Source organism: Scyliorhinus torazame, chromosome 6, assembly GCF_047496885.1.
Source record: "Scyliorhinus torazame isolate Kashiwa2021f chromosome 6, sScyTor2.1, whole genome shotgun sequence".
Lineage (NCBI taxonomy): Eukaryota > Metazoa > Chordata > Chondrichthyes > Carcharhiniformes > Scyliorhinidae > Scyliorhinus > Scyliorhinus torazame.
Genome location: NC_092712.1, coordinates 42,956,091 through 42,983,786, shown reverse-complemented (window position 1 = coordinate 42,983,786; position 27,696 = coordinate 42,956,091). Strand labels below are relative to the sequence as shown.

General features: G+C 46.3%; 1 protein-coding gene across 1 annotated transcript in view; it reads left to right on the top strand.

Annotated features, from left to right (window-relative positions):
- Positions 1-27,696, top strand: part of LOC140424765 (obscurin-like) — a 1,044,598-nt gene that overhangs the window by 686,309 nt on the left and 330,593 nt on the right. Inside the window, 7 exon segments of the mRNA XM_072508149.1 lie at positions 3,945-4,142; positions 6,131-6,175; positions 18,686-18,784; positions 19,123-19,341; positions 19,768-19,834; positions 26,468-26,502; positions 27,005-27,154. Of these exon segments, the coding sequence (XP_072364250.1) occupies positions 3,945-4,142; positions 6,131-6,175; positions 18,686-18,784; positions 19,123-19,341; positions 19,768-19,834; positions 26,468-26,502; positions 27,005-27,154 (813 nt within the window).

The window sequence follows — 27,696 nt, the reverse complement described above, 5'->3', positions numbered from 1 at the left end:
GTGTAATGGTGGTATCCATGTCGATGATCTGGCACGTCTTGCAGAGATTGCCATGGCAGGGTTGTGTGGTGTCGTGGTCACTGTTCTGAAGGCTGGGTAGTTTGCTGCAAACAATGGTTTGTTTGAAGTTGCGCGGTTGTTTGAAGGCAAGTAGTGGGGGTGGGGGGATGACCTTGGCAAGATGTTCATCTTCATCGATGACGTGTTGAAGGCTGTGAAGAAGATGTCGTAGTTTCTCCGCTCCGGGAAAGTACTGGACGACGAAGGGTATTCTGTTGGTTGTGTCCCATGTTTGTCTTCTGAGGAGGTTGGTGCGGTTTTTTGCTGTGGCACGTTGGAACTGTCGATCGATGAGTCGAGTGCCATATCCCATTCGTACGAGGGCACCTTTCAACGTCTGTAGATGTCTGTTACACTCCTCCTCGTCTGAGCAGATCCTGTGTATACGGAGAACTTGCCCATAGGGGATGGCTTCTTTACTGTGTTTAGGGTGGAAGCTGGAGAAGTGGAGCATCGTGAGGTTATCCGTGGGTTTGCAGAAAAGCGAAGTGCTGAGGTGACCGTCCTTGATGGAGACGAGTGTGTCCAAGAATGCAACTGATTTTGGAGAGTAGTCCATGGTGAGTCTGATGGTTGGATGGAACTTATTAATGTCATCGTGTAGTCATTTCAGTGATTCTTCGCCGTGGGTCCAAAGGAAAAAAATGTCATCGATGTCTCTGGTGTATAACGTCGGTTGAAGGTCCTGTGCAGTGAGTAGGTCTTGTTCAAACTTGTGCATGAAGATGTTGGCGTATTGGGGTGCGAATTTGGTCCCCATGGCTGTTCCATGCGTCTGGATGAAGAACTTGTTGACGAAGGTGAAGACGTTGTGATCCAGAATGAAGCGGATGAGTTTCAGAATTGTGTCTGGAGATTGACAGTTGTCGGTGTTGAGTACTGAGGCTGTTGCAGCAATGCCGTCATCATGGGGGATGCTGGTGTAGAGTGCCGAGACGTCCATTGTGACGAGGAATGTTCCTGGTTCAACTGGTCCATGGGTGCTGAGTTTCTGTATGAAGTCCGTCATGTCGCGACAGAAGCTGGGCGTACCTTGTACGATGGGTTTCAAGATGCCCTCGATGTTGCCAGAGAGGTTCTCACATAGACTTCTTCACAAATAGAACATTCCAGTAGGTCCACGACCGATTTGAGGAGTACCAAATGCTGAGGGTGCGGGAGATTGCACCGGCAATGCGTGACACCGAGCCCGATGACGCAGGGGCGTCCAGAGCTCAGCCCAGCTGTCCCTCCATCCCAAGGTGACTCCCACAGGCACTGACCGGGAGGAGGGGGTGCTGGGAGCCAACCTGGAGCCTCCCTGCGGGGTGGCAACGGTGGCCAGCAGCACCCCCGGGCACCCTCCCCATCCCGCTTCTGACAATCACACATCACAGAGTCAGCATCCGGAACATGGTAGCACGGCAGGGCATGTTCTGTTGGCAAACATGCCCTGGGTCCCTCTGGCCTCAGGATCCCTGGTGGATGCCTGCCAGGAGCATCAAAGGCCACAGGCAGCAGGTTGCCTCCACCTCTGATGTGCATCCTCGGGAAGCACCTAGAAGGAGGGCTAAGCACATAAAGGATCAACTAGGGATGGGCAATAAATGCTGACCAAACCAGCAACACCCACATCCCATAAAATAATTTTTTTAAATCACTGAGAGGGCACTGGTGGCAAGTCCGCAAGGGCATGGCACAGTGCCGCACCATCCTCTTGTTGAGGCAGAGCCTCCTGCAGTACACGCTGTCCGTCATCTGCTCGAATGACCAGTGATTCCTTTACACCTTAGACAGTCATTGGCCTCCTCCTCAGGGTCCTTCCCTTGCCTGATGGATGGCCAGGTTCTCAGAGAGTGGGGCGGGGCCCTGCACATGGCCGCCACCTCGTGACATTGTTGATGCTGCTGCTGCCACCTTCTCCGGTGTCAGGCCTCCTGGCCTGCCACCAGGCAATGTCCCCAGGGTCCAAGATGATATCCATTCCGTGCAATATCTGTAAGGGATTGACCAAGTGAGTGACAGTCAATCAGCGATGGCTGCAGCCCATTACCCTCTAGTCCCTGATGGCTCACCATTGTCATCCCTCAGGGTGCTGTCCAACATACCATCGTGGACCCCCGGCCGCAGCGGGCGCCTCCGAACACCAGAATCCAGACCCTATCCCAGTTACGTTACCTGCACCAGGCACTGATTCCCTCCCCAATTCATACGCCCACCGTCTGGTTGCAAGGATGTTCCCAGTGCTGAGGACCAGGTCTTGGGTGTTTGGATGTTGCTTCCTGCCTGTGTGTTGCATCCTCCGGTGTCCAGGCGTCATGGTCTGATTTGGATGCTAGGCAATAATTCTCACTTGCGACATACTGCAACTCCAAACTTCCAAATGCAATAACAGAATGGAAGAGACTTGCTATTGATTTTGACACAATGGGGTGGTGTGTGCAGCATACCTGCCCCTGGCACTGGTTTAGCACTGGTTTCCACAAACGTGTACCAGGCGTACCAGCACTTGGGGTTGTCTCCCAGGCGATCGGAGTTCCCCAGGTGGTCGGGCTGTTGCAGATACCTTGCCACTCCATGGCACTGCCACACAGGTGCCAGAGTGCCTACGTGGCATATTGCCCATGCTCGGGATGGGGCCGGCGTGACGAGCCCTTATGAGGTGGGGTGCAGGGGCTCAAGGACCCTCTAATTGGTAGATCAGGGCTTTGGGGGTTCTGGAGGATATGGTGGGGAGGCCCAGAGATTGGGGTGCGATCTCTTCCTGCACTGGCAGGCTGAGCTCGTTAATGCAGGAAATGAGCCGAAGTGTGGCCTCGGCAGAGCTTTCCTCATCGAGGCCCAAGAATGAAGCTGAGTTTAATAATGGGGTCGTTCTCGGCGCTGCTAACGCTGGGAAGCACCCCGCTAAACGCGCCCAAAATGTTTCATTTCCATTAAATCACGTGCAATGTTTGGGCTCACATCCAATCTGTGCCAGCATTGATCCCGCTATTAAATTTGTGGAGACCAGTTTCTGGGCAGAGGTCTATACTCAAACTGTTTTGGCTGCATTTGATTAAGGGAATATTGACCATTACACAGTGGATTTTCTACTCTTCTTCAAGAAATGGAATAGTGTCCATCTGAACCACTGGAATAGTGCAACATAGGTCTAAGTTTAATATATCACTTGGAACACCAAATCTACAACAGCACATCACTCCCTTAATACTGGAGTCACAATCTGAATTTTGTGCTGGAGTAAAGCCCAAAACAAAAATCTTCCATCTCACAGATAATAATCTTTTTTATAATCCTTACTATTGTCACGAGTAGGCTTACGTTAACACTGCAATGAAGTTACTGTGAAAATCCCCTATCAAATGAGTCAAGCTGACACTGCGTTCATAAAGGGACACAAATGGATTCTTATATAAGTACAAGGTATAGTGGTTTATTTTTTAATTCATTGATGGAATGTGGGAATCGTTGGCTGGGCCAACATTTATTGCTTATCCGTAATTGACCTTGAACTGAACAGAATGGCTTTCTAGGCCATTTCAGAGTGCATTTTAAGAGTCAACCACATTGCTGTGGGTCTGGAGTCACATGTAGGCCAGACCAGGTAAGATGGCAGATTTCCTTCCCTGAAGGACAGTAGTGAACCAGATGGGTTTTACAGCAATCGACAATAATTTCATTCCAGATATTTATTGAATGCAAATTTCGCCACCTTCCATGATGTGATACCCTCAGGATTACTAATCCAGGAACAGGTCCATGTCTAAATAATTTTGTAAGAGAGAGATAAAATAGGTTGCTTGTGTCCAAACTGGCACAATTTGGATGGCATGATCGGTTCTTTGTAGATCATGTTTTTATTAATCATTGTCACTAAGTTGCTATATCTCTTTGCTCTGTAGGTTATCCAATCCCTCGTGTTTATTGGTTTAAAAGTGGTAAACCTCTGCGTGCCACAGATGCAATTCTGATGACTGACAATAAAGGAGATCATTCACTAGAAATTCTCAATGTTTCCAAAGAAACTGGTGGTGAATATGCAGCTTACATCAGCAATTCATCAGGCTCTGCCTATACATCTGCTATTGTACATGTTCAAAGTAAGCAGAAATGTTCTGATTCCATTTTCTCTTCACTGATAAATGTGGGAGTACTGTTTTGTACATGCCTCGAGCAGCCCAGCATTGCTCTTATTGACAGTTAAAATTGTGGTGGAGTCTGAATGATATCATTGGACTTCAATATTAAATAATTAATGAGTGCCTGCTTGCCTAGGTGGACAATGCCAAAGTTATCAAAAGCTCAGTGGTTAAAATGGTGACAGCCACAGACATAGAATGACAGAATGGTTACAGCAGAGAAGGAAGCCACTCTACCCTTTGTGCCTATGCTAGTTCTCTGCAAGTGCAACTCAGCGAGTCCCACTCCCCTTCCCTTTCCCCATAGTTCTGCAAAGTTTCCCCATCAGATATTTATCCAGTTCCCTTTAGAAATCCATGATTGAATCTGCTTCCACCACACTCTCAAGCAAGCAAATCCTTAACACTCACTGAGTAAGAGAATTTTCCTCATGTCGCCTTTGGTTCTTTTACAGGTCACTTTAAACCGATGACCTTGGGTTCGCAACCCTCTCCCAATGTAAACAGTTACCTTATGTAGTCTATCTAGACCCCTCATCATTTTGAACACCTTTATTAAATCTCCTCTCAACCTCTTAGGGCAACAGTCTCAGATTCTGCAATCTATGTATTTTACCAAAGTCCTACATCCCTGGAACAATTCTTACAATTTTTTTCTGCATGCTGTTTAATTCCTTCACATTAGTCCTAAAGTGTGGACCCATCAGGAGGTATGACTTCACACTTCTTTGCAATCAATTTTATGTTAGCTCAGTTCCTCCTAAGAAGGCTATATTAATATAGAGTCATAGAGGTCTACAGCACAGAAAAGGCGCTTCGACCCATCGAGTCTGAGCTGGTCAAAAACAACCACCTAAATTATTCTAATCCTATTTTCCAGCTCAGTGCCCATAGCTATGTATATCTTGGCATCGCAAGTGTACATCTAAACACTTCTTAAATGTTATGAAAGTCTGTGCCTCCATTCCCCTTTCTGGCGTAGGTCCAGAGTTGCCGCCACCCCTGAGGGCAGCGCCTTGTCCAGCTGCAGCACATGACCAGCCCCACTTCGCACCCCAGCCTGACCCAGCCCTTAGAGCCAATCCTTATCCTAAAGTTACAGATCTGACTTGCCAACGTCCCTAACCTACAATGTTCCATCATATCAGAAGCTGTTCACCTTGGAGGCCTGCTGCAGATATGGGTACAGCCCGGCACGAGATTTACACTGGCCGGGATTCTCTGTTTGGGAGACTAGTTTTCCCGCCGGAGGTGAATTGGAACTGATTTGCGGTCTGGCTGGGAGCTTGGGGGTTTGGTAGGGGAGGGGTGGGCAGGCTGTGCGTTGTAGGAGAGAGAATGGCCCTCAGGTGGATTTTGCGGGCAACTCATTTGGCCCTCAGTGAGGTCCTCCATGTCAAGGCCACGCTGGTAAATGCCAGTAGTGATCCCCACCATGTGATTCCCGGCCCAGAGGACCAGAGACTCACGAGGGCCCGGAGTCTCTGGTGACGGGTCCTCTACATGGATGCAAGTGGATCATTCGGACCCATTTGCATCCATTAGCATCCTCCCACTGACGAGCGTGCACGAACCCCGATCCCGCCACCAATGGGGGGAGGGCATAGCAGTCAGTTTGGCGTCCGGCGCGAACCTTGATTTCAGCCGGTCACCCGGCTCTCCGCCCAATCACCATCTGCGTTGCTGGCATCGCGGGTGGAGAATCCAGCCGACAATCTTCCCTAGATTTCAAGGGCCAGTGAGAGCCCACTGGATTCTGCTGGAACCACAACGCTTTCCAAGGCACCATCATTGTTGAAATTCCACTAACCTGATCAGTCAGAAAAAAAAGTTATTTTTGATTTACTATAAAGCTATCAAATGACAAATTTATCGGATAGCATTGTTGCAAAGAGGACTATAATTCAGAGGAGAATCATTTAACTGTACAAACTTGCATTGTATTTCAGGTTCCGGAGAAGAGATTGAGAAGCGTGTGTCTGAAGAAAAGCCAGGTAAAGCCAAAACTGCCTCAAAAAACAGTAATAATAACTTGTATTTTATAGTGCCTTTAATATATAAAAAATTATCTGGGTCATTTAAAAAATAGATACATTGAACAGGATATTTAGGCTTTGATAGGGGCAAGTGCAGAGGCACTAAAATTAGCACCACCAGCCAGCATGGCAGTTTGCCATCGTCATTCCTACTGCCAGCAATTTTGCTCAAGAAAGGAGAGGCAAGACGCAGCAACCCACTCGATTTTGATAAGTGAGTAGCTATTCTTGTTAATGAGCTTGTTGTCAGCTTATCAAAGGCCTGTGTGGGTACATAATGGATTAAGAACAGGCCAGGTGCAAGGAGGCAAAAAAGTAGCCGAGAGCCAGTCATGGATGCCAGGGAATTAGGTGGGCCCAGAAATAAAGTGAACATGGCAGTTAGCCATTGGCACACAGCTATTATCAGATGTGCAGAGGTAGTGAACCAAGTGGTTATGTTAGCTTCAGCATTGCAGGGGGCCGTGATCCTCCGATAACCATGGGGCCATATTAGAGTGAGGGAGGCAATCCAGAAATGATTGAGTGCAGTTGGACATGGCATTAAAGTTTTCAAGGGTTAGATCTGGTAGTACTTAGGATAAACATCTTCAGGCCCGAACAGAAACAACAAAGGCAATATCCACAACGTTGTGTGTGGCTAAGAAAAAGCTACCTGGAAATATTGGCAAACCTGTGATATAGGAGACTGTCCCCATTTAGGTTGATAGATGTTGATCTTTGCACCCTCATAGTGGAAGACCTCACACTTAGCAGTACTTCTTACCTTTCCCTGTCAATAGCTGTCAAATTCACTGTGCCTTTGAACCTCATTGCCTCTGACTCCTTACAAGGATTAGCATTGGACTTTGGTGGCAGCTCTCAGTAACAGTACACCATTGCACATCGCAGGGTCCCTAGAGTAGGAACTCTATTTGCGAGCAGGGCAGTGCATGCAATTTCACACGGCTGGGGCTTTGCAGACTCCAAGTGCAGTGAGATTCACCTCCATCCCTGAATTCCCACGTTGATTGTACCCATGTGGTCATCAAGGCTCTGAATGAGATTTATCAACAGGATGGACTGAATCCCTCACGGTTCAATTGGTCGGCAACCACAACAAAAGCCTCCTGCATTTGTGTACTAATGTTCCTGGCAGCTGTCATGATGCATTCATTCTCTGCCAATCCATGGTGCTACTGCTCTTCATAATATCATGAATGTGTTTTAAACCACCTCAACCCCACACCCCCCATCTTACACATACCCACTGAGGACCACATTTTCGAATGATGGAGAGTGTGCAATATAAGCCCCCTTGCCTGCAAAAATTTATCTTCAATGGATAAATTCTATAAGGACAAGGGATATACAACTTAAACAGATGACTATTCACATTATTACACACCCTTGAGCTGGAGCACAAGAGGCACTACGACCAAAGCCAACTGCTTTCAAGGACCACCCCAAAGCAAACCATCAGGCTTCTGAAGATGAGATCCCGCTGCATTATGGTTGTCTGTTATCACGGAAATGCTTCCAATGACAGATTGCCAACAGTGGATACAATATTCTGTCAATTATTTAAAATGGTTAAAAATTCATTCAGGATTATGTAACGTGTATGAAAAGCTCAAGAACAATGAAATGTCCACTACGTATACTATATGGAGATAAATATTTAAATGTGCAGGTCAATGTTTCCATCAAAGTTTATCTTTTGTTGCTAGATGATGTCAGACTCATTGTGCACTTCCCGTTATTATTTTAAATTTAACATACTTCATACGTATGCTTCATATGTGGAAAAGACCCCCACATTTCAAGTAATTTATGTTATGTCACAAAGTATCTAGAAAAACAGATATTTATGAATATCTTTGATTACATTTGATAAAGGCCTTTGATAAAGTTCCACATGGTAGGCTGCTCTGGAATCCAGGGAGAGCTGGCAAATTGGATAGACAATTGGCTTAATGGTAGAAAGCAGAGGGTAATGGTGGAAAGATGCTTGTCGGACTGGAGGCCTGTGACTAGTGGTGTGCCTCAGGGCTCAGCGCTGGGCCCATTGCTGTTTGTTAGCTATATCAACGATTTGGATGAAAATGTACAAGGCATGATCAGTAAGTTTGCAGATGTCACTAAAATAGGTGGTCTTGTCGACATTGAGGAAGGTTATCAAAAATTGCAGCAGGATCCTGATCAGCTGGGGAAGTGAGCCGAGAAATGGCAAATGTAGTTCAATACAGATAAGTGTGAAGTGTTGTATTTTGGAAAGTCAAATCAAGGTAGGACTTTCACAGTGAATGGTAGGACCTTAGAGGGTATTGTGGAACAGAGGGACCTTGGAGTTCAGGTGCACAGTTCTCTAAAGGTGGAGTCACAGGTAGATAGGGCAGTGAAGAAGGCTTTTGGTATGCTGGCCTTCATCAGTCAGGTCATTGAGTATAGACGTTGGGAAGTTATGTAGCAGTTGTACAGGGCTTTGGTGAGGCCGCACCTGGAATATTGTGTTCAGTTTTGGTCGCCTTGCTATGGGAAATATGTTATTAAACTGGTGAGCGTGCAGAAGGAATTTACAAAGATGTTGTCAGGACTCAAGGGACTGAGTTACAGGGAGAGATTGGACAGGCTGGGACTTTTTTCTTTTCAGCGTAGGAGACTGAGGGGTGATCTTATGATCTTATCGAGATGTATAAGATCATGAGAGAGATGGATAGGGTGAATGCACTCAGTTTTTTTCCCAGAATTGGGGAAATGAGATCTAGAGGCATAGGTTTAAGTTAATCATAGAATTTACAGTGCAGAAGGAGGCCATTTGGCCCATCGAGTCTGCACCGGCTCTCTGAAAGAGCACCCTACCCAACCGCACACCTCCACCCTATCCCCATAATCCAGTAACCCCACCCAACACTAAGGGCAATTTTGGACACAGGGCAGTTTAGCATGGCCAACCCACCTAACCTGCACATCTTTGGACTGTGGGAGGAAACCGGAGCACCCGGAGGAAACCCACGCAAACACGGGGAGAACGTGCAGACTCCGCACAGACAGTGAACCAAGCAGGAATCGAACTTGGGACCCTGGAGCTGTGAAGCAATTGTGCTAACCACCATGCTACCGTGCTGCCCTAAGAGGGGAAAGAATTAATGGGAACCTGAGGAGAAACGTTTTTACACAGAGGGTGGTACAAATGTGGAATGAGCTGCCGGAGGAAGTGGTCGAGGCAGGGTCATTGACAACATTTAAATGGCATTCGGACAGATACATGGATAGGAAAGGTTTGGAGGGAAATGGGCCAAATGCAGGCAAATGAGGTTAGCTTAGATTGTTTTTTTGGATGGCATGGACCAGTTTGGGTTGTAGGGCCTGTCTCTGTGCCATAGATTCTATGATCTATGATCTAATTCAAAACAATACCGAGGGACTAAAGGATAAGTAAGATATAAGTAAAGGAAAATTAAGTCCCTGCAACTGGAAAATATATGGAGCGTGATTCTCAGGTCTCCCCATGTTTCTCGGTGGTATGAGATGGCCCGCCTTTGGCCAGCCAGCAGTGGGATATTCTGTTCCCACCACTGTCAATGAGATTTCCCATTGAAACCTCCCCACGCCGTCAGGAATCCCGCGACAGGGGTGCGCCATCAGCGGAACCAGAAGATCCCGCCAGTGTCAAAAGCCAGAAGATTTCACCCATGATGTAAGAATGCTGGTCAGAATAACAACAGGGTAACTCCACACTCCAGAGACTACCATATTAATCCCAAAGTATATGATGGAAGGACAGAATCGTCCAATAATACCATAAGAAATAGGAATAGGAGAAGGCCGTTTGGCACTCAAGCCTGCTCCACCATTCAAAAGATCATGGCTGATCTAACATTCCTCATGTCCACTTTCCTGACCTTTTCTCGTAACCCTTGATACCCTTATTGATCAAGAATCTAGCTATCTCAGCCGTACGTATACACCAGGATTCTGCTCCCGCAGCTCTCTGTGGCAAGGAGTTCCAAAGTCTCACAACCCTCTGAGAGAAGAAATTCCTCAGCTCAGTCTTAAATGGGAACTCCTTTATTCTGAGACTATGCTCTCTAATCCTAGGCCCTCTGGTCCTAGACTCTCCTGTGAGGGGAAACATCCTCTCAGCATTTACCCAGTCAAGCCCCTTCAGAATCCTGGGCTGGATTCTCCAAAAATGGGGCTATGTCCCCACGCCAGCGTCAAAATGCTGGCGTTTCACTCTGGACGTTCCTGAAGAAAGTCCTGAGCGATTCCCTTACCTGCAAGGGGCTAGCAGGGCTCCGGAGTGCTTCTCGTAGTTCTGACTGCGGATACGGGGCCCCGCACGTCCGGTTGGGAGTCCACATATGTGCACGACGGCGTCCTGCGCCGGCTGCCCTTTGCGACATGGCGGATCCGCACCACGGACCGTCGTGCAGAATGTAGGCCCCTCGAGATCGCGCACACCCACGGATCCCTACCGCCCAATCACTCCCCTGGCCGTCCATGAGGCCCCCCCCTCCCCGGTGATCGATCCCCCGCCCCCCACCAGGATGGCCGCGGACTGATTCCGCAGCCGCCACCCGAGGTTCCCGACGGCCGATACGTGGTTAGAATCACGCCATCGGGAACTCGGCCGGTTTCGCATGGAGAATCGCGGGGGGCCCTCTGTCTATCTACCCGCACCGCGTAGATAGCGCGCAAGGAATTCCCGCAAGGAATTCTGGGGACAGGAGAATCGCTTCAGCGGCGCCAGTCCCGATTTCAGGGTAAACGGCCATTGGCAGCGCGGAGGTTCAGAGATTCCAGCTCCCTATATGTTTCAAACCGAGTCTGGGTTTGTGACGGGCAATGAGGAGAAACACAATATCAGGAGGGATTTGTTTAAATTTAATGATAACTCTATTCAGCGTTTCATTACCGGGGATCATCCTACTGAACGTTCTCTGATATGCCTCCAGTTAAATAATATATTTTCTTAAATAAAGGGACCAAAACAGTTCACAGTACTACAGATGTGGTCTCACAAGTACCTTGCATAGTTGCAGCATGACCTCCCGACTCTTAAACGCCAACCCCCTTGAATAAGGGCCAACATTCCACTAGCCCTCTTGATACCTGCTGCACTTGTGTGCTAGCTTTCTGTTTTTGTGCACAAGTACCCCCCAAGTCCCTTTGTGTTGCAGCTTTCTGCAGTTTTTCTCCATTTAAGCAATACTCTGTTCTTTTGTTCTCCCTTCCAAAATGAATAACTTCACATTTTCCCATATTATATTCCATTTGCCAACATTTTGCCGAAATACTTAACCTATCAGTATCTCTTTGCAAGCTGTTTGTATCCCTCTCGCAACTTGCCTTTCCACATATTTTTGTGTCATCTGCAGATTTGGTTACAGTACATTCACTTCCTTTCTCCAAGTCATTAATATATATTGTAAACAATTGCGTTCCCAATACTGACCCCTGTGGAACCCCACTGATTACAGGTAGCCAACCTGAAAAAAAATCCTTGTCCCCACTCGCTATTTCCTCCCATGAGCCAATTCTCTATCCATGCCAGTATACAACCTCCAATGCCATGGTCTCTTATCTTCTGACTTAACCTTTTGTGAGGTACCTTGATGAGCAACTTCGGGAATTCCAAATACAACACATCTACTGTTTCCCCTCTATCCACTCTGTTTGAGACTTCCTCGATAGTGCTGGGCAGCATGGTAACATAGTGGTTAGCACAGTTGCTTCACAGCTCCAGGGTCCCATAATTGATTCCCGGCTTGGCTCACTGTCTGTGCAGCATCTCCCTGTGTCTGCGTGGGTTTCCTCCGGGTGCTCTGGTTTCCTCTTAGGTGGGGTTATGGGGATAGGGCGGGGAAGTGGGCCTAGGTAGGATGTTCTTTCAGAAGGTCGGTGCAGACTTGATGGGCCGAATGGCCTCCTTCTGCACTGTAGTGATTCTATGAATTGGACTGATTTTCCTGTTACGTTTTTGATCCAGGAAGGAATGTATAACTGTGTAAATATATAAGTGCAATGGATGCACTTGTTTCTTAAATATTAGACACTGCCTATCCACCGTCAGGTCTTTTAATGAAGTTCCCAAATCTATCATAGCCAACTCAACCTCATACCTTTGTAATTTCCTTTGTTTAGGTTTAAGACCCTGGTTTCAGATTGGAATTCTTCACTTTCTATCCTCATCAAGAATTGTATCATGTTATAATTAGTGAGAGGATGTGGGTGGGGGGAGGGAAGCTCAAAGGTTACCGAGCGGAGAGTGAAGGTGACATTGGGAGGATCGATGGTGATGGGTGGAAGGATGTTAAAGGTGGTGGAGACAGTTTGATCTGTGAAACAGACGATCCTGAGATCTGAGGTAGAGGCAGCTCAACACCAAAGCAATACCCTCGATGTCCAAAAGTAAAACATAAGGGAGAGTCTTCTCAGTGGGTGGACAGAAGGTCAGCACAACTGGAGAGCTGAAAGGAAATTCAAATAATCATCTGGAGGCTAATATGGAATTTAGGGCGGATGGGGAAGTACCAGAGGATTGGAAAACTGCTAATGTGACAGCCCTATTCAAAAAGGGAGGAAGGCAAAAAGTGGGTAACTGTAGTCTGATTTGCCGAACATCTATTGTTGGAAAAATGATGGAATCAATTATGAAGGAGGTAATAGCAGCAGCAGCACATTTGGAAAATGATAATCTAATCAAACAGGGTCAGCATGGCTTAATGAAAGGGAAATCGTGTCTGATTAATTTATTAGAGTTATCATAGAATCATAGAATTTACAGTGCAGAAGGAGGCCATTCAGCCCATCGAGTCTGCGCTGGCCGTTGGAAAGAGCACCCTCCCCAAGCCCACACCATCACTCTATCCCCATAACCCAACCCAACCTTTTTGGACTCTAAGGGCAATTTAGCATGGCCAAGCCACCTAACCTGCACATCTTTGGACCTTGATGGGGGGATTCCAGACCACCCACAGACACTGGGAGAAGTGCAAACTCCACATCGACAGTCACCCAAGGCTGGAATTGAACCCGGGTTCTTGGCACTGTGAGGCAGCAGTGTTAAACACTGTGCCGCCCATTATAACTAACAAAATAAATTAAGGAATGTATTAGATCCAAAGAGAAATCATGTAAAGTTGCTAGAAACGTAACAAGGCCAAGGATTGGGAGCAATTTAGAATTCAACAAAGGAGGACCAAGAGATTGATTTTGGGGGGGATAAAATAGAGTATGAGAGTAAACTCACACTCTATTAAAGAAGATAAAATCAGACTGTAACGGTTTCTAGAAGTATGTGAATGGAAAAAGATTAATGAAGACAAATGTCCAAAACAGGAGAATTTATAACAAAGAACAAGGAAATAACAGAGCAATTAAACAATATTTTAGTCCTGTCTTTACGGAAGAAGACACAAATAACTTCCCAGAAATTCTAGGGAACCAAGTATCTAATGAGAAGGAGAAAATTAGTATTATTTTAAAAATGCTGCAGAAATTAATGGTACTAAAAGCCGAGAAATTCCCAGTGCCCGATAATCTACATCCCAGGGTATTTGTTATAGAGCGTTATTATTGTGCATCTTCTTCTCATTGCTGATATCATCAGTAAGTGCTTTGACATCATTATTTGTTGTTGTTACTGTGTATATTCGCATTTAACTGCCGTTAGTTCTAATTCTATTCTGTTACTGTTATTTCGATGTTTAACTAGCTGCTCCCCTTTTTGAGTCAATACTGTATTTTACATATAGACATAGAAACATACATAGAAAATAGAAGCAGGAGGAGGCCATTTGGCCCTTTGAGCCTGCTCTGCCATTCATTATGATCATGGCTGATCATCAAGTTCAATACCCTGATCCCGCCTTCCCCCCTATATCCCTTGATCCCTTTAGTTCCAAGAGCTATATCTAACTCCTTTTTGAAATTACACGTTTTCGCCTCAATTACTTTTTGTGGTAGTGAATTACATAGATTCGCCACTCTCTGGGTTTAAAAATTTCTCCTCATCTCAGTCCTAAAAGGTTTACCCTTTATCCTCAAACTATGACCCCTAGTTCTGGACACCCCCACCATCGGGAACATTGGGCTGGATTCTCCGCAGCCCCGCGCCAAAATCGCGGCCGGGGCGGAGAATCCACATTCACAGCGTAATCGGGCCCAGCACCGGTTTGGCGGTTCTCCGGGACCCGAAATTCGACACGTGGCTGGGGGCCCATTGACAGAGGCCCGCCCAGCAATCCTCCGCTCCCAACTGGCTGAGTTCCCGATGGTGTGGAACTAATCACCTATTGCCGGTTGGGATGTCGGCGTGGCGGCAGCGGACTCAGTCCACGGCCGCCCTGGTCAGGGGCGGGGGGATCGGACACTGGGGGTGCCTTATAGGTGGCTGGGGGTTAGATCTTCGCGGTTTGATGCTCGGGCGCACGGCTGATCGGGTCTCCTTTCTGTGTGTGGCTCCGCGATCCGAGTCCGCCATGGAGCTCGGCGCGGCCGCTGGAGGCCGCCGGCGTGTTCATGCGCGGTCTCCAAACCAGAGGTGCGGGAGTCTGCATCCGCAGCTAAAGCAGTGAGATTTACTCTGGGTCCCTGCTAGGCCACAACAGGGCATTGAATTAGCTCAGCTTGTTTCTCGGAATTTCTGGAGTAAAACTCCACCGTTTTTACGCCGGCATGGGGACATAGTCTCATTTTGGGAGAATCCAACCCATTCTTTCTGAATCTACCCTGTCCAATCCCGTTAGAATTTTCCAAGTTTCTATGAGATCCCCTCTCACTCTTCTAAACTCCAATTTTAAACTTTGTCATTTTTATATGTTAAAGAAGATTAAATATATTTATTAACTTTATTAACAATGCATTTCGGCTACCTTTTTGTGGTCAAGTTACCACATTACTAAAGGAGGTGGCTGTGGAAATAATGGATAAGTTGGTTGTCATCTTCCAAAGTTCTGTCGATTCTGCAATAGTCCCGGCAGTTTGGAGGATAGCAAATTTAACCCCATTATTTAAAATGGGAGGGAGGGAGAAAACAGGGAATCACAGACCAGTTAGCCTAACACCAGTAGTAGGTAATATGTCAGTGTGTTATAAAGGATGTGATAGCAGGACACTTAGAAAATATCAACAGAATTAGACAAAATCAACATAGTTTGTGAAAAGGAAATAATCTTTGACAAACCTCCTGGAGTTTTTTGAACAATGTAACTAGTAGAATAGGTAAGTGTGAACCAGTCGAGGAGATGTATTTGGATTTTCAGAAATCTTTTGTTAAAGTCCCACATAAGTGAAAATTAACGAGCTTGGGATTGGAGGTAATATACTGGCATGGATTGAGAATTGGTTAGCAGCCAGGAAAATGGGTATTTTAAGTGGCAGGTGGTGACTAGTGTGGTACCACAGGGATCAGTGCTTGGGCCCCAGCTATTCATAATATATATCAATAGTTTGGATGAGGAAACCAAATGTAATATTTCCAAGTTTGCTGACGATGCAAAAGTAGGTGGAAATGGGAGTGGTGAGGAGGATGTAAAGAGGATTGAAGGTAATTTAGACAAGTTGAGTCAGTGGGAAAATACATGACAGATGCATTATAACGTGGATAAATGTGAAATTCTCCACTTTGGTAAGAAAAACAGAATGGCAAAGCATTATTTAAATTGAGATAGATTGGGAAATGTTCATATACAAAGGAGTCACTGGGAGCAAATATGCAGCTGCAGCAAGCAGTTAGGAAGACAAATGGTATGTTGGCCTTCATTGCAAGAGGACTTTAGTTTAGAAGCAAGGATGTCTTACTGCAGCTGTGCAGGGTCTTTGTGAGACCACACCTTGAGTATCATACGCAGTTTTGGTCTCTTTACATAAGAAAGCATATACTTGCCATAGAGAGAGCAGCAAAGGTTCACCAGACTGATTCCAAGGATGGAAGGATTGTTGTATGAGATAAGATTGGGTTGACTAGACCTGTATTTATTGGAATTTGGAAGAATGAGAGGGAACCTTAATTGAAACATGAAATTTCTGACAGGGTTGGACAGAGTCGATGCAGGGATATTATTCCCTCTGGCTTAAGGGTCTTGAACAAAGGGACACAGTCTCAGGCCATTTAGAACTGAGATGAGGAGCAATTTCTTTACTCAGGGTGGTGAACCTGTGGAACTCTCGACCACAGAAAGCTGTGGAGGCCAAGTCACTGAATACATTTAAAAAGGAAATAGATAGATATCAAGACTCTAAAGGAGTCAAGGTGTATAGGGAGAGCACGGGAATATGGTGTTGAGATAGAGGATCACCTATGACCATAATGAACGATGGAGCAGGCCTAATCCTGCTGCTAATTTCTATGTCTAGGTCTCCAATCATCCGCGCTACCACCATTGTCCCCTATTAACGACCCTCTGGATGAAAACAATACCCAGCATTCCCAAACCCTGGCCTTAATACCCTCCTGCATCCCATTTACCCCTCAGAATCACTGTCCCTATCATCTGCACCTTCGGTTTTTCCCCCCAGGACTGCAACATTGACTCAACCAAACCCTTCCTCTAAAACACTCTGGACCCAGACCTCTCCCTGCTGACTCCACACCTTTTTCTTCATTCTTTCCTCCCTCCCTCATCACTTCATGCCTTTCTCCTCCCTCACTTCATCCAGCCCTCTCCTTCATATCTTTCACCTACTCACCCAGAACACACTGCTCCCTTCATGGCTTCCATTATCCCCCTTTGTCTCCTCTGGAATATCCCCACCAAGTGTCTTCCGTGCACACCATACCTGTGTCACCACCAGTGGGGCAGCCAGCGCTGACAGTAAGTTAAGTGCTCTAAAATTATCCCTCATGTCTGAGAACACGCACGAACAGACTCAAAGACAGCTTCTTCCCTGTTGCTACCAGACTCCTAAACGACCGTCTTATGGACTGACCTGATTAACACTACACCCCTGTATGCTTCATCCGATGCCGGTGTTATGTAGTTACATTGTGTACCTTGTGTTGCCCTAGTATGTATTTTCTTTTATTTCCTTTTCTTTTCATGTACTTACTGATCTGTTGAGCTGCTCGCAGAAAAATACTTTTCGCTGTACCTCGGTACACGTGACAATAAGCAAATCCATCCACCGGTTGCACGCCACATCTGTCCAGTTGGATAGCTGTGTAAATTCACAGTAGTGGGGCGGAAGATTTGACAGGGGCACACGGATCTGAACTGTTGGTGTCGTAATAGGCAAGCAGGAGATGCAAAACGCTTTCCCGCTGAGCTTCAGCTGGAAAGTCAACCTGCCATAAACATCAGGAGAGAAAGGTCCCCAGCTAATTTCCCGACATTGGGAAAACAATTTTTTACATCTCGCAATATCTTGTACCCGTCACGAATTCTGCTCATGGTGGGAGGGGACAATTCTGTCTTAATAGAGCAGATAATAATTGATAAGTACCTGTAAAATGAATAGCCTGTTAAACTATGGGCCAGTTTTTCATCACGAAGGAGAGCTTCTGCGCCATGGCGAAAATGGCAGAATGCCCATAAGCCATTTCTGTAATATGGTACATGACTGATTTCACTACCATCCATTATTATGTGTATATACCATGGGCGGCACAGTGGGGCAGTGGTTAGCATTGCTGCCTCACGGCACCGAGGACACGGGTTCAATCCCGGCCCCAAGTCACTGTCCGTGTGGAGTTTACACATTCCCCACGTGTCTGGGGGGGTCTCATCTCCACAACACAACGATGTGCAGGGTAGGTGGATTGGCCACGCTAAATTGCCCCTTAATTTAAAAAATGTTTTTAAAAATTATGTGCACATACCGGGCTTGAAGTGACATGAATTGGCATTGGATAAAAGCAAATTACTGCAGATGCTGGAATCTGAAACGAAAGAAAATGCTGGAAAATCTCAGCAAGTCTGGCAGCATCTGTAGGGAGAGAAAAGAGCTAACGTTTTGAGTCCGATGACTCTTTGTCAAAGCTTTGATAAAGAATCATCGGACTCGAAACGTTAGCTCTTTTCTCTCCCTACAGATGCTGCCAGACTTGCTGAGTATTTCCAGCATTTTCTCTTTCGTTTGAGTTGGCATTGGTTGGGTAAGGGGGAGTGAAGGCGTGTGAGGGCTGGAGGGATGGTTTATGTAAAAAAAAAAATTTAACTTTTGGACACAATGTTGGAGCCTCTGGCCTCACACCCAGTTTATATCCACAGCCAGCAGACTCCTCACTTCTTCTTGGGTCAGCTGGCCTGACTCCCAATCTAGCCTTCCGCCACCTCCTCCCCTGGACTGAAAATCTGACATCCAGACAGCCATAGATAGTCGGGTTCACAGAGCTGGGGTTTTTCCAGACTCAAGGATGCAAATCCAGGCCTATGTGTCTTTTTGTAATATTTCACACTTCTATGTTCCCAGTAACAGAAACTGCATTAGTGGCACTTAGAAACTGGTACTTATTTTCTTTCCTGATTGTTTCTCTTGTAGGAAAACCAGAGAAGCTAGTCCCACCAAGATTTCTGGAAAAATTCATAAGTAAGAATGTAAGGAAAGGAACAAGCATTACCTTAACTGTCAGGGTCGAAGGTAAGATGGATTTCCCACCGGCAATAGTAAAATCTCTCATTTATCTTGCTGGTATTTATATAATTGTTTTGCAAAAAATTGTTTGCAGGATCATTGCTGTAATGTATTTTGTCAATGATTCACACTCAGAAGCCTGCACTCTCATATGCTGCCACAGTGAGGGAGAAGGAGGTTTTCACAAATCCCAAAAGAGAGGAGATTTTCTAGTCACCCCAGACCATTCTCATGCAGCTCTTAATGCCTTGAGGACATGAGAATAATTTTGTAAGACTCTACTGCTAAGGCGGAACATATTGGAAATCTTCAAAGTAATTCGCCAATAATACACTTTTTTGCAGGCTCTCCGATACCTGATATAACCTGGCTTAAAGAGGAGTCGGTGGAAGATGTTATCTGGATTAAACAAGATACACCAGGATATAAATTGGCCAGCTCAAAAATGCAGCATAGTCTGATCCTGCTGGATATTGGGAAAGAATACACTGGAGTCTACACCTGTATTGCTACGAACAAGGCTGGTCAGTCTATCTGCTCTGCCCACCTGGAAGTTGTAGACGGTGAGCAAAATTTGCTGATAGATTTGTCATAGGCAGTGTGGTGATGGAGTGTTTAACTTAAACAGAAGTTATCGTATATTTTTCAAATTCATTTTTATTGTATTCCAATTTGCCTCTGAGGGATGTGATAAGATGTTTTATAAATGGAAGATTATTTTGGCCAGGAAGGTACTGATTGCATGTATGACTTGTAGGATCAAGATGCTTTTGGTCAATTCACTGCAATACAATTTGCGCAAATTGATATGTGATCATAAATTGTTGATAATTTGTGTGAGGGTTCTTTTTACAATTGTGGAATTGCTATGCTATTTATGGTGAAGGCAAGTTTTTTTTATTGCATCAATTTCTTAACGAAAGAGACAAATTAATTTCAATATTGCATTACCAATTTACAATATGTGTGTGTTTCTGTTTTCATGCAAGAAATTGAAGCTTCAAGAGAAGAAAGCACAACTGTGAAAGAAGCTATTTTGCAAACATTCCTACACCGGTAAGCTCATCTAATTTGATATTACTCTGAATTATAACTTCAGCTGTTTAAATTTAGATGGTAGCTCCCCTGATTGTTTAATATAGTTCTGAACTGTACAAATCCAGCTTTGACCCCTTTTTTTGTTGAGTTAACTGATCTCAGTAAGCATGATGTGGAGATGCCGGCGTTGGACTGGGGTGAGCACAGTCAGAAGTCTTACAACACCAGGTAAGTCAACAGATTTTTTTCGAATCACTAGCTTTCGGAGCAGTGCTTCTTCCTCAGGTGAATGAAGAGGTAGGTTCTAGAAACATATATAGACAAAGTCAAAGATGCAAGATGATACTTTGATCTTGCCTACTTTCTTGCACTTTTGTAGAAACTTAATGTCAGTGTCTATTTGCGCGAACCTCTTGGAGATCCTCGCCACTTTGAGCTGGCAGTGCTCCGAAAGCTAGTGATTTGAAACAAACCTATTGGACGTTAACCTGGTGTTGTAAGACTTCTTACTATGCTCACCCCAGTCCAACGCCGGCATCTCCACATCATCGACACCGCAAACTCCCAGTGCCGAGAAACACATCGAGCGGGATTCTCTGATTCTGAGGCTAAAGCGTTGACGCCGTCGTAAACGCCGTCGCGTTTTACTACGGCGTCAACAGAACCCAGGAGCAGCTATTCCGAGCCCGATAGGAGGCCAGCACAGCAATGGAGCGACCCACGCCGCTCCAGCTGCTGATACCGGCCTCAAATGGGCGCCGCGGGTCTGCGCAATTGCGCGCTGTGACCGGCGTGCATGCGCACCACGATTGCGCACATGCCGGTGGCTTCCTTCTCCGCACCGGCCCCGACGCAACATGGCATAGGGCTACAGGGGCCGGCGCGGAGCAAAAGAGGCCCCCAGCCTGAGAGGCTGGCCCGCCGATCGGTAGGACCCGATCGCAGGCCAGGCCACAGCGGAGGCCCACCCCACCCACCCACCAGGCTGCCCTCGAAAGGATGCACACCGGGTAAGACCACACGTGGACGGCGCCGGCAGGACTCGGATTTTTTTTTGCGCCCACTCGGCCCATCCCGGGCGGAGAATCATCGGGGGGGGGGGGGGGGGGCACCAGCGCCGCACCAACCGTGCCGACGCCAATGGCGGCGATTCTCCGCTCACCGGAGAATCGGCGGACCGGCTTCGGGGAGGTGTCGCGCGATTCACGCCCAGCCCGGCGATTCCCCGGCCCGGCATGGGCTGAAAGAATCCCGCACAGTGTTATTCAACGCAACTTGCTTTGAATAAGGGGCCTGAATGGGAAAAGGGACCTGCACAGCCAAAGATGCACATAGTCCCGCTTTTTACAATGGGGCGCTCCGCTCACCGGAACTCCTCATTGTAGTTAGAGATCGGGACGCCATTTTGGCACTGCCAAGGTACCCAGGTGGCACCAGCAGTGCCAGGGTACCACACTGCCCAAAGAACATGCATATGGGTGCCTCCGATCCCCTTGGAGACCCCCACGAGTGCTGTTCTGTCTGGTCCCCGTTTGTGGGGATCAGTGCCAAGCGGCGCTCGCCCGAGGTCTTCGAGGCAAGGGATTGAATCCCAAAACCTCAGGTACTTCAGGAATCTACACAGTAAAGTGAGGTTTACTGCCTCGCTCTAATATGCAGATTAGATCCCAGGAGCGGGGTCTCCTGGCTATCACCAGCCATAATGCGCCACGGCGAGATGCTTTATTGGCACAACGTGGCCGGAGGATCGTGCCCTTCATTGTTTGAGATCCAACCCACTACGATCGTGTCATCAGCAAACATGGAGTCGGAGCCAAATTTTGCCACACTGTCATATGTGTGTATAAGGAATATCGTGGGGGGCTAAGTATGCAGCCTTGCAGGGCCCTGGTTTTGAGGACTGTCGTGGAAGAGGTGTTGTTGTTTATCCTTACTGATTGTGGTCTATGGGTCAGGAAGCCATGGATCCAGTTGCAGAGGCAGGAGCCAAGTCCTAGGTTTTGGAGCTTTGATGTGAGCTTGGCTGGGATTATGGTGTTGAAGGCAGAGTTGCAATCAATGACTCTGTCAGGACCTGTTACTTCTCGAGGGTTCACTTGGAATTTTGCGCATAATTCTGGTTGCCACACTACCAGAAGGATGTGAAGGCTTTGGAGAGGGTGCAGAGGAGGTTTACCAGGATGTTGCCTGGTTTGGAGGGTGTTAGCGATGCGGAGATGCTGAATAAACTCAGACTGTTTTCAGATGAACGACGGAGGTTGAGGGGTGACCTGTTGGAGGTCTACAAGATTATGAGAGGCATGGATAGATTGGATGGGCAGGCACTCTTTCCCAGGGTGGAGGGGTCAGTCACCAGGGTGCTTAGGTTTAATGTCCGTGGGGCAAAGTTCAGAAGAGACGTGCAAGGCAGATTTTTTACGCAGAGGGTGGTGAGTACCTGGAACGCTTGCCAGGGGAGGTTGTGGAAGCAGATACATTAACGGCGCTCAAAAGGCACCTCGGCAAATACATGGATAGGATGGGTATAGAGGGTACGGCACAAGGAAGTGCTGAGGAGTTTGGCCAAGGTTGGTATCATGACCAGTACAGGCTTGGAGGGTCGAAGGGCCTTTTTGTGTGCTGTATTGTTCTTTGAGACTGCCCTTGTTGCCAAGATGCTCTAGGGATGAGTGTAGGGCCAGGGAGATGGTGCCTGCTGTGGACAGTTTGTGGCAGTATGCATATTGCAGTGGATCAAGACATTCTGGGAATATGGAGTTGATATGTCTCATGACCAACCTCTCGAAGCACTTCATAATGATCGATGTCAAGGCCACCTGACTGAAGCTATCGAGACACATTTCCTGGTTCTTCTTTGGCACCGGTGTGATGGTGGTCATGAAGCAGATGGGAACCTCAGAACGGAGTAGGGAGAGGTTGAAGATGTCCGTGAACATACCCGCCAGTTGGTCCGCACAGGATCTGAGTGTACGACCAGGGACTCTGTCTGGACCCGTTGCTTTCCGAGGGTTCACTTTCAAGAAGGCCGATCTGATTTTGGAACCTGCGATGATAGGTATGGGTGTGTCTGAGGCTGCTGGGCAGTTGACAACGGTTTGATGGTTTCCTGCTCGAACAAGCATAGAATGTATTGAGTTCATCAGGGAAGGGTGCGCTGCTGCATGAGATTCTACTCGACTTTGCTTTTTAGCCTGTTATGTTGTTTAAGCCTTGCCACAACCGACGAGAGTCTGTGTCGTTAGTCTGTGACTTAGCCTAGTCTGGCTTTATCTCTTGGCACCCTGATGGCTTTGTGGAGGTTGTATCTTGATTTCTTGCGCAGCTCAGGATCGCCTGGCTTGAAAGCCTCAGAACTGGCCTTCAGTAGGAAGTGAATCACCCGATTAAACCATGGTTTTCAGTTGGGGAACGTACGTACTACCTTCTTTAGCGGGCAATCTTCTACACTTGCTAATGTCTGTGATGGTGGTGGCATACTCGTTTAGGTTGGCCGGTGAGTTCTTTAATGTGGACCAGTCCACTGACTCCAAGCAGTCACATAGGAGCTGGGTCTCATGGTCGGGGGCCAGGTTGGGCATTCCGGGAGCTGGATCGGGCGTTCCTTGGGCCTGGGTCACTTCCCAGGCCAGGTCGGTTCCAATGCGAGGTCGGGGTCAGACTTCCGGGTCAGGCGTCATCCGCTTCCACTTCGAGGCCAGGGTTGGGTCGTTGGACGAGTCCTATCGTGTTGGCTCATGTGGCCCGACCCACGGACATCGGATGATCTTCAAACCTGTAAGGGAACATAAAAGATAAAGATTGGAGATAGTGTTAGTGTTAGAATTAAGTTTTAAAATGTTTGTACGGTTATAAGAGATGTAAGAAGAAGATCTGTGGGGGAGAGCTTGCAGAAGCCATGCTCCGGCGCCATCTATAGCTGACAGCATAAGTTCAATTTCCGTACCAGTTGAGTTAGTTCTCGAGTAACCCTCTTCTATTATCCCATTGAACCATGATTGGCAACACTCTGATGATGAGGATGCTATATGAAGAGAGAGACTGTGGATTCTCATTTGCCAGTGCATACACGATGGGCCGAATGGCTTCCTGCATTTTAACTTTTCTCTGATTTTGAGTATGAGGAAAAAGATTTGGAGTCAAAGTGGAATGAATTTTGGTATCAACACAGTTGGTGTGTTTGGAAGAGGCAGAGCTTCTTCCCCGCTGTTACCAGACTTCTTAACAACCCTCTTATGGACTAATCTGATTAATACTACACTTTTGTATCCTTCACAATGCCTGTGTCTCTGTATTTACATTGTGTACCTTGTGTTGCCCTATTATGTATTTTCTTTTCATGTACTAAATAGTCTGTTTGAGCTGCACGCAGAAAAATACTTTTCATGTACCTCGGTACAAGTGACAATAAACAAATCCAATCCAACTTGTCCTGTGATTTTGCTTCCTTTTCCAAGGAAGATACATAATGCAGAACATAAAAACAGGGCTGCACAGAATGATTGGGCCAAAAATTAACTGGCTGTTGATTTTCAAATAGTAGGGGTAGGTTTAGATGTGAGGCAGCCACCTGGTGAATAAAAGTGATCGGAGGCCCAGAGTGTTTTCATGATCAAATTATCATGATCAAATTTCATGATCGCTTTTGGAAAGCCTGCTAATTGAGGTGGCAGGAAAGCTGCTATTGACAGTGCAACTAATCTAGGTAAGGGGGGCCAAGACAATATGCCAGGTGGGGGGGGGAAGAGTTGAGTTTTGTATGGCTAATTTGAATATTAGTGCTTGTTGGTTCCCAGAAGTCCATTTTTAGCTGTTTTTGAGTTACTCAGGATGATCCTTTAAGGAGCATGGCACATCATATGCTCTGCCCAGTGGTATTTCAAAATGTAATCAGAATCTTATAGATGTCATAGGATCCCAACTTTCAGAGTTAGTGAGGCTTCCACTTGTTTCCAGGAAGCATTATTGCTTATTTCAGGCCCGACTACAATGGTGACAGCCTGAATGTGAACAGGTTTGAGGTGGTTCATCCACTGGATATATTTTCTGCAGGGGCCGTATAAATTAGATTGGGTGGCTGGCCTTTCTCCCATCTCTGACCCATTCCCCAAATTTGGTAACTGGCACGCCATTTATAAAAAGATAATTAACGGGCAATTGAGCTTGTTAACAAAGCAATTGACTTGAATGTTATGCTGGTCACACCATAATACAGTTGTCATGCACAAACAGGAGTGCAAAGGCCGCATTTTTAACAAAATTATGTCCTTGGGGATATGTTCTTTGGATTGAAACCTTGAGTGCATCCTGGGCATCCACCATCCCCCTCCTCACCACTTCCTAGGGTCCATCCAAAACTGGGCTTATGCTGCTCTGTGACCATGTCCTCTTCATCCAGAGGCCTTCCTGCAGAGCCAGCATCGGTTCTGGTTCTGCGACAAGGGTGGAACTTCCTCTCTCATCTTCTTAAGGCTGCCCAGAGCAGGTAATGGCTGCAAGGAAGCTTTGTTTAATATTGCTCAGCCTGGGGGGGGGGGGGGGGGGGGGAAGGGAAAGGGGTGGGGTGGAGACGGCGCAAGTCTCCCAGGCCCGTAGGATTCAGCCTATGAATTTAGTTTTGTAAACTGGCACAAGTCAAAAACTTTTGCACATCAAAAATTATCATCAAGTTTCATAGATAGAATTTACAGTGCAGAAGGAGGCCATTCGGCCCATTGAGTCTGCACCAGCTCTTGGAAAGAGCACCCTACCCAAGCCCACACCACCCTATCTCCATAACCCAATAACCCCACTCAACCAACACTAAGGGCAATTTTGGACACTAAGGGCAATTTAGCATTGCCAATCCACCTAACCTGCACATCTTTGGACTGTGGGAGGAAACCGGAGCGCCCGGAGGAAACCCACACACACATGGGGAGAACGTGCAGACTCCGCACAGACAGTGACCCAGCCGGGAATCGAACCTGGGACCCCGGAGCTGTGAAGCAATTGTGCTAACCACAATGCTACCCACTCTGTTTCTGAGTTGCTTCTTGAATGTACAGCGGCAAAATGGATATGTTAATGGAATAATAATCCAGAGGCCTCTACTAATAATTGAGAGAATATGAGTTCAGATCCTAACATGGCAATTTGATTGGAATAATAATCCAGAGGCCTCTACTAGTAATTGAGAGAATATGAGTTCAGATCCTAACATGGCAATTTGCAAATTTTAATTCAATATAAGAATTCTGGAAATAAAAAGCTATAAAGCACTAAAAATGTATCATGCTTTTAGAACACTGAGTTCACCAATGTCCTTCAGAGAAAGAAATCTGTCACTTTCACCTGGTCTAGCTTACATCTTACTTCAGTTCCACATCAACATAATTGCCCCCTGAAGTGGCAGTACCTTCGCCACCAGGATTGTAACAGCTCCAGAAGTGGCTTACTCCCTCTCTGGGTGGTAGAGCAGTAAATGCTTGTCTTGCTGGTGATGCTCACACCCTGAAACTGAAAACAATTGTGGTTAGATGTTTAAAAAATGTTACTAAATTTGTTTTAAAAAATCTGGCTGTACATAATTTCAAAGAAGGAGCTTTTAATTCTAATTTTAATTTCATTTCTCTTTTTCTCACCTCAACTGTCTGACATTGATCTCTGACAAAGACCACAAGAAACCGATCAGAAAGAACCAGAGAAAAGTGAGTATCTTTGTACAACTTAATGAACTGGCAAGCTTGAATAAACCTTGAAGCTTGTTCTTATGGAATTTTATATTTTAAATGTCATATGTACCCAATCAAGCAAAAACAATGCCAAACCTATGAATATTCTCTTGCTCACTCAGAGCCCACTTAGTTTTCAATTTACAGATATTTATTTTGTGTCCATTTATAATTAAAACTGAAATTGCATATGAAGCGGGATCCTTCGCCGGCAGCGCAATCACACCGCGGATTTCCTGGCGGAGTGAGGTGCCCACAATGGGAAGCCCCATTTGCCTGGCTGCCGGGACGGAGGATCCCGTTGCCGGCTGGAGCGCGCCACATCAGAAAACAGGTGCGGCAGGACGGAGAATCCTGTCCAGAATATTTATATTTCATCCTATTATCTAAATGCAATTTGTATAGTTATATTCCTTATAGATTTTACAACGCAAATGCTTCTCTATTTCCCAGAATATTTTCCTTTATTGTATTACAGATCAGAGAGAAATACTATCAGAAGTCAGCGGAGAAGTTCCTACAGCCACCACATTTCCGCATTTTTCACTCGCGGACGTTGGCACAGAAGAATTCCTGCAGAAATTAACATCTCAGATCACACAAATGGTCTCTGCAAAGATCTCCCAAGGTGAGTCTTGGGAAGTATAGATTAATCTAACGTTTTAAGTAAGCTAAATTAGAATGTAACCTTCCCTAACATCTAATAATAGTGCCCACAACAGACGAGCATTCAAATTGAATTCTGTTTAACGTTTTGCAGTATTTCAGTGATCCCTGCAAATTTGGACACTAGCACTAATTTGTGGTTTAAACCTCCTGCTCCTCAAACAGAATTACATTCTTAACATTTCAGGTCTGGGACTTTTCATCAGAACAAACCTGAAACACTGATCAGGATCTTACGGTCCTGCCACGGCGTGTCTTATCCCCAGCGGATGTGGCGGGTCATTTAAATTGCCGTTTACTTCAGCAGAACTGTAAATCCTGTGGGGCAGGAGGGCTCGTAAGATCCGGGCAATTAATTATGTTACTCTCTCCATGAATGCTACCTGACCTGCTTGGATAGTTTCAACATTTTGTGTTTTCACTTCAGATTTGCAGCATCCACAATATTTCCCTTTTGTAGAGTTACATTCTTGTTAAATTCATGGCACCAACCACTCCTCGGTA